At 53.6% G+C, this 12970-nt stretch overlaps 1 protein-coding gene across 1 annotated transcript in view; it reads left to right on the top strand.

Annotated features, from left to right (window-relative positions):
• Positions 1–3316: 3316 nt before the first annotated feature.
• Positions 3317–12970, top strand: part of MYL3 (myosin light chain 3) — a 73920-nt gene continuing 64266 nt past the window's right edge. Inside the window, exon 1 of the mRNA XM_075316916.1 lies at positions 3317–3465. Within this exon, the coding sequence (XP_075173031.1) occupies positions 3346–3465 (120 nt within the window). The 5' untranslated portion in view covers positions 3317–3345. The remainder of the gene's footprint in view (positions 3466–12970) is intronic.

The following is a 12970-nucleotide window of genomic DNA, read 5'->3' as shown; positions in this document are numbered from 1 at the left end:
GTCTCATACAGGGGTCATCTCAGAGGCACAGGGGTCTCATACAGGGGTCATCTCAGAGGCACAGGGGTCTTATACAGGGGTCATCCCAGAGGCACAGAGGTCTCATACAGGGGTCATCTCAGAGGCACAGGGGTCTCATACAGGGGTCATCCCACAGGCACAGGGGTCTCATACAGGGGTCACCTCAGAGGCACAGGGGTCTCATACAGGGGTCACCTCAGAGGCACAGGTGTCTCATACAGGGGTCACGTCAGAGGCAGAGGGGTCTCATACAGGGGTCATCTCAGAGGCACAGGGGTCTCATACAGAGGTCACTTCAGAGGCATAGGGGTCTCATACAGGGGTCACCTCAGAGGCATAGGGGTCTCATACAGGGGTCATCTCAGAGGCATAGGGGTCTCATACAGGCGTCATCTCAGAGGCGCAGGGGTCTCATACAGGGGTCATCTCAGAGGCACAGGGGTCTCATACAGGGGTCATCTCAGAGGCACAGGGGTCTGATACAGGGGTCATCTTAGAGGCACAGGGGTCTGATACAGGGGTCATCTCAGAGGCACAGGGGTCTCATACAGGGGTCACCTCAAAGGCACAGTGGTCTCATACAGGGGTCACCGCAGAGGCACAGGGGTCTCATACAGGGGTCTCATGCAGGGGTCATCTCAGAGGCACAGGGGTCTGATACAGGGGTCACCTCAGAAGCGCAGGGGTCTCATACAGGGGTCATCTCAGAGGCACAGGGGTCTCATACAGGGGTCACCTCAGAGGCACAGGGGTCTCATACAGAGATCACCTCAGAGGCACAGGGGTCTCATACAGAGGTCACTTCAGAGGCACAGGGGTCTTATACAGGGGTCACCTCAGAGGCGCAGGGGTCTCATACAGGGGTCGTCTCAGAGGCACAGAGGTCTCATACAGGGGTCACCTCAGAGGCACAGGGGTCTCATACAGAGGTCACCTCAGAGGCACAGGGGTCTCATACAGAGGTCACTTCAGAGGCACAGGGGTCTCATACAGGGGTCACCTCAGAGGCACAGGGGTCTCATACAGAGGTCACCTCAGAGGCACAGGGGTCTCATACAGAGGTCACTTCAGAGGCACAGGGGTCTCATACAGGGGTCATCTCAGAGGCACAGGGGTCTCATACAGAGGTCACTTCAGAGGCACAGGGGTCTCATACAGGGGTCATCTCAGAGGCACAGGGGTCTCATACAGAGGACACTTCAGAGGCACAGTGGTCTCATACAGAGGTCACTTCAGAGGCACAGGGGTCTCATACAGGGGTCATCTCAGAGGCACAGGGGTCTCATACAGAGGTCACTTCAGAGGCACAGGGGTCTCATACAGGGGTCATCTCAGAGGCACAGGGGTCTCATACAGGGGTCATCTCAGAGGCACAGGGGTCTCATACAGGGGTCATCTCAGAGGCACAGGGGTCTCATACAGGGGTCATCTCAGAGGCACGGGGGTCTCATACAGAGGTCACTTCAGAGGCACAGGGGTCTCATACAGAGGTCACTTCAGAGGCACAGGGGTCTCATACAGGGGTCACTTCAGAGGCACAGGGGTCTCATACAGGGGTCACCTCAGAGGCACAGGGGTCTCATACAGAGGTCACTTCAGAGGCACAGGGGTCTCATACAGAGGTCACTTCAGAGGCACAGGGGTCTCATACAGAGGTCACCTCAGAGGCACAGGGGTCTCATACAGGGGTCACTTCAGAGGCACAGGGGTCTCATACAGGGGTCACCTCAGAGGCACAGGGGTCTCATACAGGGGTCACCTCAGAGGCACAGGGGTCTCATACAGGGGTCACCTCAGAGGCACAGGGGTCTCATACAGGGGTCATCTCAGAGGCACAGGGGTCTCATACAGGGGTCACCTCAGAGGCACAGGGGTCTCATACAGGGGTCACCTCAGAGGCATAGGGGTCTCATACAGGGGTCATCTCAGAGGCACAGGGGTCTCATACAGGGGTCATCTCAGAGGCACAGGGGTCTCATACAGGGGTCATCTCAGAGGCACAGGGGTCTCATACAGGGGTCATCTCAGAGGCACAGGGGTCTCATACAGAGGTCACTTCAGAGGCACAGGGGTCTCATACAGAGGTCACTTCAGAGGCACAGGGGTCTCATACAGAGGTCACTTCAGAGGCACAGGGGTCTCATACAGAGGTCACCTCAGAGGCACAGGGGTCTCATACAGGGGTCACTTCAGAGGCACAGGGGTCTCATACAGGGGTCACCTCAGAGGCACAGGGGTCTCATACAGGGGTCACCTCAGAGGCACAGGGGTCTCATACAGGGGTCACCTCAGAGGCACAGGGGTCTCATACAGGGGTCATCTCAGAGGCACAGGGGTCTCATACAGGGGTCACCTCAGAGGCACAGGGGTCTCATACAGGGGTCACCTCAGAGGCATAGGGGTCTCATACAGGGGTCATCTCAGAGGCACAGGGGTCTCATACAGGGGTCATCTCAGAGGCACAGGGGTCTCATACAGGGGTCATCTCAGAGGCACAGGGGTCTCATACAGGGGTCATCTCAGAGGCACAGGGGTCTCATACAGGGGTCATCTCAGAGGCACAGGGGTCTCATACAGGGGCCGCATTTCCAAAAGGAAACTGATATAAAGTAACAAGTTCCTATTTTACTTTATCTTTGTCATTTTTTCTGGTATTTTTGATATTTTTACTGCAATTTAAAACAACCAAATAAATAAATAGTGAAGTAAGTGATGAAAGCGTCGGGTGTGAAGAGATCCAGTAGATCCCGGCCCTCACGCACAGTGTCTATGGGAATAGAAATGCCGGCATTCATTACATCGGATACTTAATATTATTCTTATAGAAATGTCGCTTATTGAAATCTCCAAGAAAATCCTATAAAGCGGAGATATTCTATACAGTAAATGTGATAAGTGCAGTATACATCTGCATCTCCCAATCAGAAGCTGCCATTGCTATTCCTTGTTCTTTCTGCACATTGCGGGAGATCACCACCTTCTGCTTCTTGTGGATCCGCTCTTCTAGGAGACATTGTGACCTGAGGTTGGAGAACGGGAGGGTTTTATAAGGTCTGATGCTCATCCAGATCCTCCTGATTCAGGCTGAGCTGACTCCATCCTTCACAATAATTGCAGAAGGTGCCATTGTCTTTCCCAAGGTGGCCGCGACTCTCAGCTGTAACAAAGGCCACTCCACCTGCTGCGAATAGCACTGAGAGTTTTCTCCATATATAGCTGCCACTATTCTCGCCGGCAGGAGGAGGGGGCTCCATAAAGACCCCTCCGGCCACATCTGTCCTCACAGTCCATTGTCACCTCCATCCAGATCATCTCACAGCCACCATGCCACCCAAGAAGCCCGAGCCCAAGAAAGAGGAACCCAAGAAAGAAGAACCCAAGGCTGCTCCAAAGCCACCGCCAGAACCTCCCAAGGAACCGGAGCTGGACCTTTCCTCCATCACAGTAAGTCCCTGTATCCCCCGGGACCCCATAGACACCACAGTAAGTCCCTTTATCTTCAGGGACCCCGTAGACACCACAGTAAGTCCCTTTATCTTCTGGGACCCTGTAGACATCACAGTAAGTCCCTTTATTTCCAGGACCCCGTAGACACCACAGTAAGTCCCTTTATCTTCAGGGACCCCGTAGACATCACAGTAAGTCCCTTTATCTTCCGGACCCCATAGACATCACAGTGAGTCCCTTTATCTTCCGGGACCCCGTAGACATCACAGTGAGTCCCTTTATCTTCTGGGACCCCGTAGACATCACAGTAAGTCCCTTTATCTTCTGGGACCCTGTAGACATCACAGTAAGTCCCTTTATTTCCAGGACCCTGTAGACATCACAGTAAGTCCCTTTATCTTCAGGGACCCCGTAGACATCACAGTAAGTCCCTTTATCTTCCGGACCCCATAGACATCACAGTAAGTCCCTTTATCTTCTGGGACCCTGTAGACATCACAGTAAGTCCCTTTATCCCACAGGACCCCATACACATCACAGTAAGTCACTTTATTTCCAGGACCCTGTACACATCACAGTAAGTCCCTTTATCTTCTGGGACCCCATAGACATCACAGTAACTTGCTTTATCTTCCGGGACGCCGTAGACATCACAGTAAGTCCCTTTATCTTCCGGGACCCCGTAGACATCACAGTAAGTCCCTTTATCCCCCGGGACCCCATAGACATCACAGTAAGTCCCTTTATCTTCCGGGACCCTGTAGACATCACAGTAAGTCCCTTTATCTTCTGGGACCCCGTAGACATCACAGTAAGTCCCTTTATCCCCCGGGACCCCATAGACATCACAGTAAGTCCCTTTATCTTCCGGGACCCTGTAGACATCACAGTAAGTCCTTTTATCTTCAGGGACCCCGTAGACATCACAGTAAGTTCCTTTATCTTCCAGGACCCCGTAGACATCACAATAACTCCCTTTATCTCCTGGGACCCCATAAACATCACAGTAAGTCCCTTTATTTCCAGGACCCTGTAGACATCACAGTAAGTCCCTTTATCTTCTGGGACCCCATAGACATCACAGTAAGTCCCTTTATCTTCTGGGACCCCGTAGACATCACAGTAAGTCCCTTTATCCCCCGGGACCCCATAGACATCACAGTAAGTCCCTTTATCTTCCGGGACCCTGTAGACATCACAGTAAGTCCTTTTATCTTCAGGGACCCCGTAGACATCACAGTAAGTTCCTTTATCTTCCAGGACCCCGTAGACATCACAATAACTCCCTTTATCTCCTGGGACCCCATAAACATCACAGTAAGTCCCTTTATTTCCAGGACCCTGTAGACATCACAGTAAGTCCCTTTATCTTCTGGGACCCCATAGACATCACAGTAACTTGCTTTATCTTCCGGGACCCCGTAGCCATGACAGTAAGTCCCTTTATCTTCCGGGACCCCATATACATCACAGTAAGTCCCTTTATCTTCAGGGACCTCGTAGACATCACAGTAAGTCCCTTTATCTTCTGGGACCCCGTAGACATCACAGTAAGTCCCTTTATCTTCTGGGACCCCGTAGACATCACAGTAAGTCCCTTTATCTTCCGGGACCCTGTAGACATCACAGTAAGTCCCTTTATCTTCTGGGACCCCGTAGACATCACAGTAAGTCCCTTTATCTTCTGGGACCCCGTAGACATCACAGTAAGTCCCTTTATCTTCCGGGACCCTGTAGACATCACAGTAAGTCCCTTTATCCCCCGGGACCCCATAGACATCACAGTAAGTCCCTTTATCTTCCGGACCCCGTAGACATCAGAGTAAGTCCCTTACGGGGAACAGACAGGGAACAAATGGGGAAGACACGGGGAACAAACGGGGAACAGACGGGGAACAGACGGAGAACAGACGGGGAACAGACGGGGAACAGACGGGGAACACGCGGGGAACACACGGGGAACAGACGGGGAACACACGGGGAACACACGGGGAACAGATGGGGAACATACGGAGAGCAGACGGGGAACACACGGGGAACAGACGGGGAACACACGGGGAACAGACGGGGAACACACGGGGAACAGACGGGGAACACACGGGGAACACAAGGGGAACAGACGGGGAACACACGGGGAACACAAGGGGAACAGACGGGGAACAGACGGAGAGCAGACGGGGAACACACGGGGAACAGACGGGGAACACACGGGGAACAGACGGGAACAAATGGGGAAGACACATGGAACAAATGGGGAACAGACGGGGAACAGACGGGGAACACACAGGGAACACACCACCTACAGGAAAAGGTTGTAGTGATATAAAGCCTGGACCTCAGTGCTGCACAGCAGAAATGCTAACCACTGAGCCACCATACTAACCACTAAGCCACCAAGATAACATACAAGCCATTGTGCTAACCACTTAACCATAGTGATAACCACTACGCCAGCCATCAAGCTAACTTCTAAACCACCTTGCTAACAACTGAGCAACTGTGTTAACAACTGAGAAATTGTAGTAGCCACTGAACCACCGTGCTAACCACTGAGCTACCATGCTGATCACTAAGATGCTGTATTAACTTTTAAGCCACCTTGCTAACAATTGTGCAAATGTGTTAACCACTAAGCCATTGTAGTGACCACTAAGCCACTGTGCTAACCACTAAGACACTGTATTAACCTCTAAGCCACCTTGCTAGCAATTGAGTAACTGTGTTAACCACTGAGCCATTGTAGTAACTATAGAGCCACCATGCTAACTACTAAGACATTTAACTTCTAAACCACCTTGCTAACAACTGTGCAAATGTTAACCACAGAGCCATTGTAGTAACCACTGAGCCACTTTGCTATCCAGTGAGCTACCATGCTAACCACTAAGACACTGTATTAACCTCTAAGCCACCTTGCTAACAACTGACTGACTGTTAACAAATGAGCCACTGTCCTAACTACTGAGCCACCCAGTTTATCTCTAAGCCTCCTTCCTAACAACTTGACAACTGTGCTGACCACTGAGCCACTGTGCTGACCACTGAGCCACGTTCTCCCGCTATCTCCAGAGCTCTTTCCCTATGACCTGGAGGTGACGGCCATAACCCGTGGAAGGCCACAATGTCACAGCGAGAGGTGAAGTGATGAAGGATCATAATATGGAGAACAATGGGCGATAATCTAAATATAATCCCTGACACTGAGCACCAGACACAGGAGGGGCCGCACGTCACCACTGAGGGGGCAAGTGAAGGACCCGGGGAGACCCCCACTACTGGGGCTGTGCATAGAGATGTCACTGCATTATTGATTCACTCCACATTTCAATAATTACTGCACATCACTGCCAGAGAGTACAGTATAGATTACCCAGAGGATTGCAGAAACTTCCCAAACCCCCACAATCCACCCTGAAATGCCCCCATATTCCCCCCGATATCTCACCACAATGCCCCCCACAATCCACCAACATTCTCCCAGCAATCACCCCATAATGCCCCCACAATCCCCCCACAATCCCCCAACATTCTCCCAGCAATCACCCCATAATGCCCCCACAATCCCCCAACATTCTCCCAGCAATCACCCCATAATGCCCCCACAATCCCCCCACAATCCCCCAACATTCTCCCAGCAATCACCCCATAATGACCCCACAATCCCCCAACATTCTCCCAGCAATCACCCCATAATGCCCCCACAATCCCCCCACAATCCCCCAACATTCTCCCAGCAATCACCCCATAATGACCCCACAATCCCCCAACATTCTCCCAGCAATCACCCCATAATGCCCCCACAATCCCCCCACAATCCCCCAACATTCTCCCAGCAATCACCCCATAATGACCCCACAATCCCCCAACATTCTCCCAGCAATCACCCCATAATGCCCCCACAATCCCCCAACATTCTCCCAGCAATCACCCCATAATGCCCCCACAATCCCCCCACAATCCCCCAACATTCTCCCAGCAATCACCCCATGACCCCACAATCCCCCAACATTCTCCCAGCAATCACCCCATAATGACCCCACAATCCCCCAACATTCTCCCAGTAATCACCCTATAATGCCCCCACAATCCCCCTGCAATTCCCCATAATCCCCCCGCAATCCCCCTGAAATTCCCCCATATTCCCCCTGATATCCCCCCACAATGCCCCACATCCTCGCAGCAATCCCCCCCCAATGCCCCTATAATCCCCCTGCAGTCCCCCACACAATCACCCCCACAATGCCCCCATAATCCCCCCTGCATTCCCCCATGCAATCCCCCTACAATCACCCCACAATGCCCCCATAATTCCCCCTGCATTCCCCCACACAATCCCCCCGCAATCCCCCCTGCAATTCCCCATAAACCCCCCGCAATCCCCTACACAATCCCCCCTGAAATGCCCCCATATTCCACCTGATATTTTCCCACAATACCCCCCACATCCTCCCAGCAACCCCCCCCCCCCCCCCACAATGCCCCATGATCTCCCCACAATCCCACTACAATCCCCCCCACAATCCCCTCACATTCTCCCCCACAATGCCATGTACACCTCAATGCTATGTCTGGGAGCACCCCACAGATCTGGTTAGTTGGGGTCTTTGCAGAGACCCTCCACGGGTCATAGAGATCTATCCGGGTGTACACCCCGATCTATCATTGTGCAGTAGATCCCCTGCAGATCACACCCGACCTTGTGTCCATATTTCTCCATTGTGATCTTGTTGCGGTGCTCACACTTGTCACTGCTGAGGGTTTGCTACAATTGTATCCAGTCCAAACAATCCTCTGTGAGAAAAACATCTCAGCCCCGGAATGATACCTTTTCCCTGCGCTGACACACTGCAACAAAAACTGAGCATTGCAGAAACTGGACACAATTGTAGCAGACCCTCAGCTCTGGGAAATATACGGTTCTGTTCACATGCAGCGGGTTTTTTAGCATCTTTTTCCTGATTTATCTAACCTGTTTGCTACATTCTCTCCAATGCTTTTTTCACTTTCTTATTGATTTGCTGCAAAAACCCTGAAACAATCGACTGCTGCAGATCTTAAAAAATGCCGCAATTCTTAATATTAGTCAGAGAAAAAAAAATAGAAATCTCCTGGTTGTTAATCAGAAATGCATCAAAAACAACCACAAAATGCTGCGTGTGAACAGCGCCTAATGCTGCGTGTGAACAGCGCCTAATGCTGCGTGTGAACAGCGCCTAATGCTGCGAGTGAACAGAGCCTAATGCTGCGTGTGAACAGCGCCTAATGCTACGTGTGAACAGCGCTTAATGCTGCGTGTGAACAGCGCCTAATGCTGCGTGTGAACAGCGCCTAATGCTGCGTGTGAACAGAGCCTAATGCTGCGTGTGAACAGCGCCTAATGCTGCGTGTGAACAGAGCCTAATGCTGCGTGTGAACAGAGCCTAATGCTGCGTGTAAACAGAGCCTAATGCTGCGTGTGAACAGAGCCTAATGCTGCGTGTGAACAGAGCCTAATGCTGCGTGTGAACAGAGCCTAATGCTGCGTGTGAACAGCGCCTAATGCTGCGTGTGAACAGCGCCTAATGCTGCGTGTGAACAGAGCCTAATGCTGCGTGTGAACGGAGCCTAATGCTGCGTGTGAACGGAGCCTAATGCTGCGTGTGAACAGAGCCTAATGCTGCGTGTGAACAGCGCCTAATGCTGCGTGTGAACAGAGCCTAATGCTGCGTGTGAACAGAGCCTAATGCTGCGTGTGAACAGAGCCTAATGCTGCGTGTAAACAGCGCCTAATGCTGCGTGTGAACAGCGCCTAATGCTGCGTGTGAACAGCGCCTAATGCTGCGTGTGAACAGAGCCTAATGCTGCGTGTGAACAGAGCCTAATGCTGCGTGTGAACAGAGCCTAATGCTGCGTGTGAACAGCGCCTAATGCTGCGTGTGAACAGAGCCTAATGCTGCGTGTGAACAGAGCCTAATGCTGCGTGTGAACAGCGCCTAATGCTGCGTGTGAACAGAGCCTAATGCTGCGTGTGAACAGAGCCTAATGCTGCGTGTGAACAGAGCCTAATGCTGCGTGTGAACAGCGCCTAATGCTGCGTGTCAACAGAGCGTAATGCTGCGTGTGAACAGCGCCTAATGCTGCGTGTGAACAGCGCCTAATGCTGCGTGTGAACAGCGCCTAATGCTGCGTGTGAACAGCGCCTAATGCTGCGTGTGAACAGCGTCTAATGCTGCGTGTGAACAGCGCCTAATGCTGCGTGTGAACAGCGTCTAATGCTGCGTGTGAACAGAGCCTAATGCTGCGTGTGAACAGAGCCTAATGCTGCGTGTGAACAGAGCCTAATGCTGCGTGTGAACAGCGCCTAATGCTGCGTGTGAACAGCGCCTAATGCTGCGTGTGAACAGCGCCTAATGCTGCGTGTGAACAGCGTTTAATGCTGCGTGTGAACAGCGCCTAATGCTGCGTGTGAACAGCGCCTGAGGGGATTTCTCCTAAAGGCATTTTTGCTTGAAAACCTCTTGGTGTTTGAACTCAAAACCGTGTCTGCAGCGAGGAATTAGCAAGAATCCACCCAAACGGTGAAGGCTTCTTCCCGTCATGTCCATTGTAACCTGCTCTATGTCCAGTCTCTGGAGAATTGTTTCCCTTCTTTGGGTTTTAAAAAATGTCGAGAAAGAAAATCAGAACGTTCCGGAGACTCGAGGATCTGCTCCAAACCGGGCAGAGACGGGGAAATAATGCAGCCGTTATCCCTAGGATAGGTATCGGGCCGCGTCATGGAGACTCGGGCACACGTCAGGCATATAGCAGGGCTGTGGTGACGGAAGATGTGGAGTTCACGCCACTCAAAGAATCCAGCGCCTCTTCTAGCCGTGAGTCCTCTGCGCCCTCTGCGCCCCCTGCACCTCTCCGGACATGGACTGCAGTGACATTTCTAGTGCAGATTGCACCACTAATATAGAGTGAATTGGTGGCTGGTGCTGACTCGTCTGGTCCTGCCCGCACTCTGTCCTCTTTTGTGGCTGGTGCTGACTCGTCTGGTCCTGCCCGCACTCTGTCCTCTTTGGTGGCTGGGGCTGACTCGTCTGGTCCTGCCTGCACTCTGCCCTCTTTGGTGGCCAGCGCTGACTCGTCTGGTCCTGCCCACACTCTGCCCTCTTTCGTGGCCGGCGCTGACTCGTCTGGTCCTGCTCGCACTCTGCCCTCTTTGGTGGCCGGCGCTGACTCATCTGGTCCTGCCCGCACTCTGCTCTCTTTGGTGGCCGGCACTGACTCGTCTGGTCCTGCCCGCACTCTGCCCTCTTTGGTAGCCGACGCTGACTCATCTGGTCCTGGTCGCACTCTGCTCTCTTTGGTGGCCAGCGCTGACTCGTCTAGTCCTGCTCGTGACTCGCCCACCCCAGGGCTATGGGACACCCGGTGCCGGGCCGGACCAGTCCAGGGGTAGTCAGTGGTGGCGGGGCCCGACTCCGTGGCCCTGGTGGGTGTCAGTTTAAATATGGCTGGTGACTTGGGGTTTGAATAAAGTTTGTGTTCGTGACGCCACCTGTGGTATGCGGCTATTAAGCCGCCGCTGCTGTGTAAGGCCTCCGGGGTGATGATATGGCAGCAATGGTGGTACTGCTCCCCACAGGTGGAGCAATGCCCCGGGGCACAGTTGGTGCTCGTGAGAGTCTATGGTGTAGTGAAAGTCTAAGCAGACGGAATAACAGAGGCAACTCCAAGGGTGCAGTTTCAAGTTCTTTACTCACACGTCCTGGTATGCGCACACTGGTGCCCTCAGACGACTGGAACCCACTGTCAGGGACCTCCGCCGTTTCTGGGTGATTCTTGGAGTGAAAACCGGTACCCTTCTCTCTAAGGTGTCTCTGTCTTCAGCTGTCTTCCTAAGCCTAGCTCTTTTAGGATGAACCTGCTCGGCCTCCACTACAGCCTCCAGACTGGGGGGTCACCTGTCGGATGATTACCCCTTTCTAGAGGTTCTGCTGTGGGCTGTGGCCCGGGGAGTTTACAACTTTCCCTGGGCCTCGGTTTTTACTGTTTGGAGATGATTTTGCACTCCTCCGGTTTCTAGGGACCGTCCCCTGATGCAGCTTGATCCCTCCACCGATGTTCCTGTGGAACAGGCCACCGCAGCTCTACAGCTACCCGTGGCCCTGGAATCCCTTCTCTTCCTCTGCTTGGGACCCTCTGAGTCCCAGGATCTTCACCAGGAAGCGTCTCTTTCTTCTTCTTAGCTCCTGACTGACTAGAGCTTTTCTTCTACTTTTCCTCCTTGCCTGCCTCCTGCACACCTCCTCCTCCTTCCCCACTCTCTCTCAGACTTCTGTTGCTTTCTCTGTGCGGACCCTCTGAGCTCACAGAGCTCCTTTCTCTTTCACAGCTACATGCTGGCTCCTCACCCTCTCACTCTCTGAGGTAAACTGAAACTCTGACCTTCCTTTCTCTGACTGCTCTCTGGTGGCTCCTCCCACCTCCCCAGTTGCTAAGCTGTACCCTATAGGAGCAGGGATGGGTCTTACAGCCCCTCCCAGCATGCAGCATGGGGGGGTAACTGCCACTGTTCCTGGTCCCAGTATGTACCTAACAATGGGTGTTGTGTAGATTTACCAGGGGACCGGTGTTCACTCCTTTCCTCACTCAGAATGGGGCATCACACCGCTGGATGGGGTGCAATGTCCTGTGGCGACGGAAGCCTCAGGGGCGCCACACTCGCACTCTGCCCTTTCTGGTGACCGGCGCTGACTCGTCTGGTCCTGGTCGCACTCTCCCTCTTTGGTGGCCGGCGCTGACTCGTCTGATCCTGCTCGCACCCTGCCCTCTTTGGTGGCCGGCGCTGACTCATCTGGTCCTGGTCGCACTCTGCCCTCTTTGGTGGCTGGCGCTGACTCATCTGGTCCTGTTCACACTCTGCCCTCTTTGGTGGCCGGTGCTGACTCGTCTGGTCCTAGTCACACTCTGCCCTCTCTGGTGGCCGGTGCTGACTCGTCTGGTCCTGCTCGCACTCTGCCCTCTTTGGTGGCCGGCGCTGACTCATCTGGTCCTGGTCGCACTCTGCCCTCTTTGGTGGCTGGCGCTGACTCATCTGGTCCTGCCCGCACTCTGTCCTCTTTGGTGGCCGGCGCTGACTCATCTGGTCCTGCTCGCACTCTGCCCTCTTTGGTGGCCGGCGCTGACTCGTCTGGTCCTGCTCGCACTCTGCCCTCTTTGGTGGCCGGCGCTGACTCATCTGGTCCTGCCCGCACTCTGCCCTCTTTGGTGGCCGGCACTGACTCGTCTGGTCCTGCCCGCACTCTGCCCTCTTTGGTGGCTGGCACTGACTCGTCTGGTCCTGCCTGCACTCTGCACTCTTTGGTAGCCGACGCTGACTCATCTGGTCCTGGTCGCACTCTGCTCTCTTTGGTGGCCAGCGCTGACTCGTCTGGTCCTGCTCGCACTCTGCCCTTTCTGGTGACCGGCACTGACTCGTCTGGTCCTGGTCGCACTCTCCCTCTTTGGTGGCCGGCGCTGACTCGTCTGATCC

Source organism: Anomaloglossus baeobatrachus, chromosome 6 (genome assembly GCF_048569485.1).
Source record: "Anomaloglossus baeobatrachus isolate aAnoBae1 chromosome 6, aAnoBae1.hap1, whole genome shotgun sequence".
Classification (NCBI taxonomy): Eukaryota; Metazoa; Chordata; class Amphibia; order Anura; family Aromobatidae; genus Anomaloglossus; species Anomaloglossus baeobatrachus.
The sequence above is the reverse complement of the archived record's forward strand: the minus strand, read 5'-3'. Positions and strand labels throughout refer to the sequence as shown.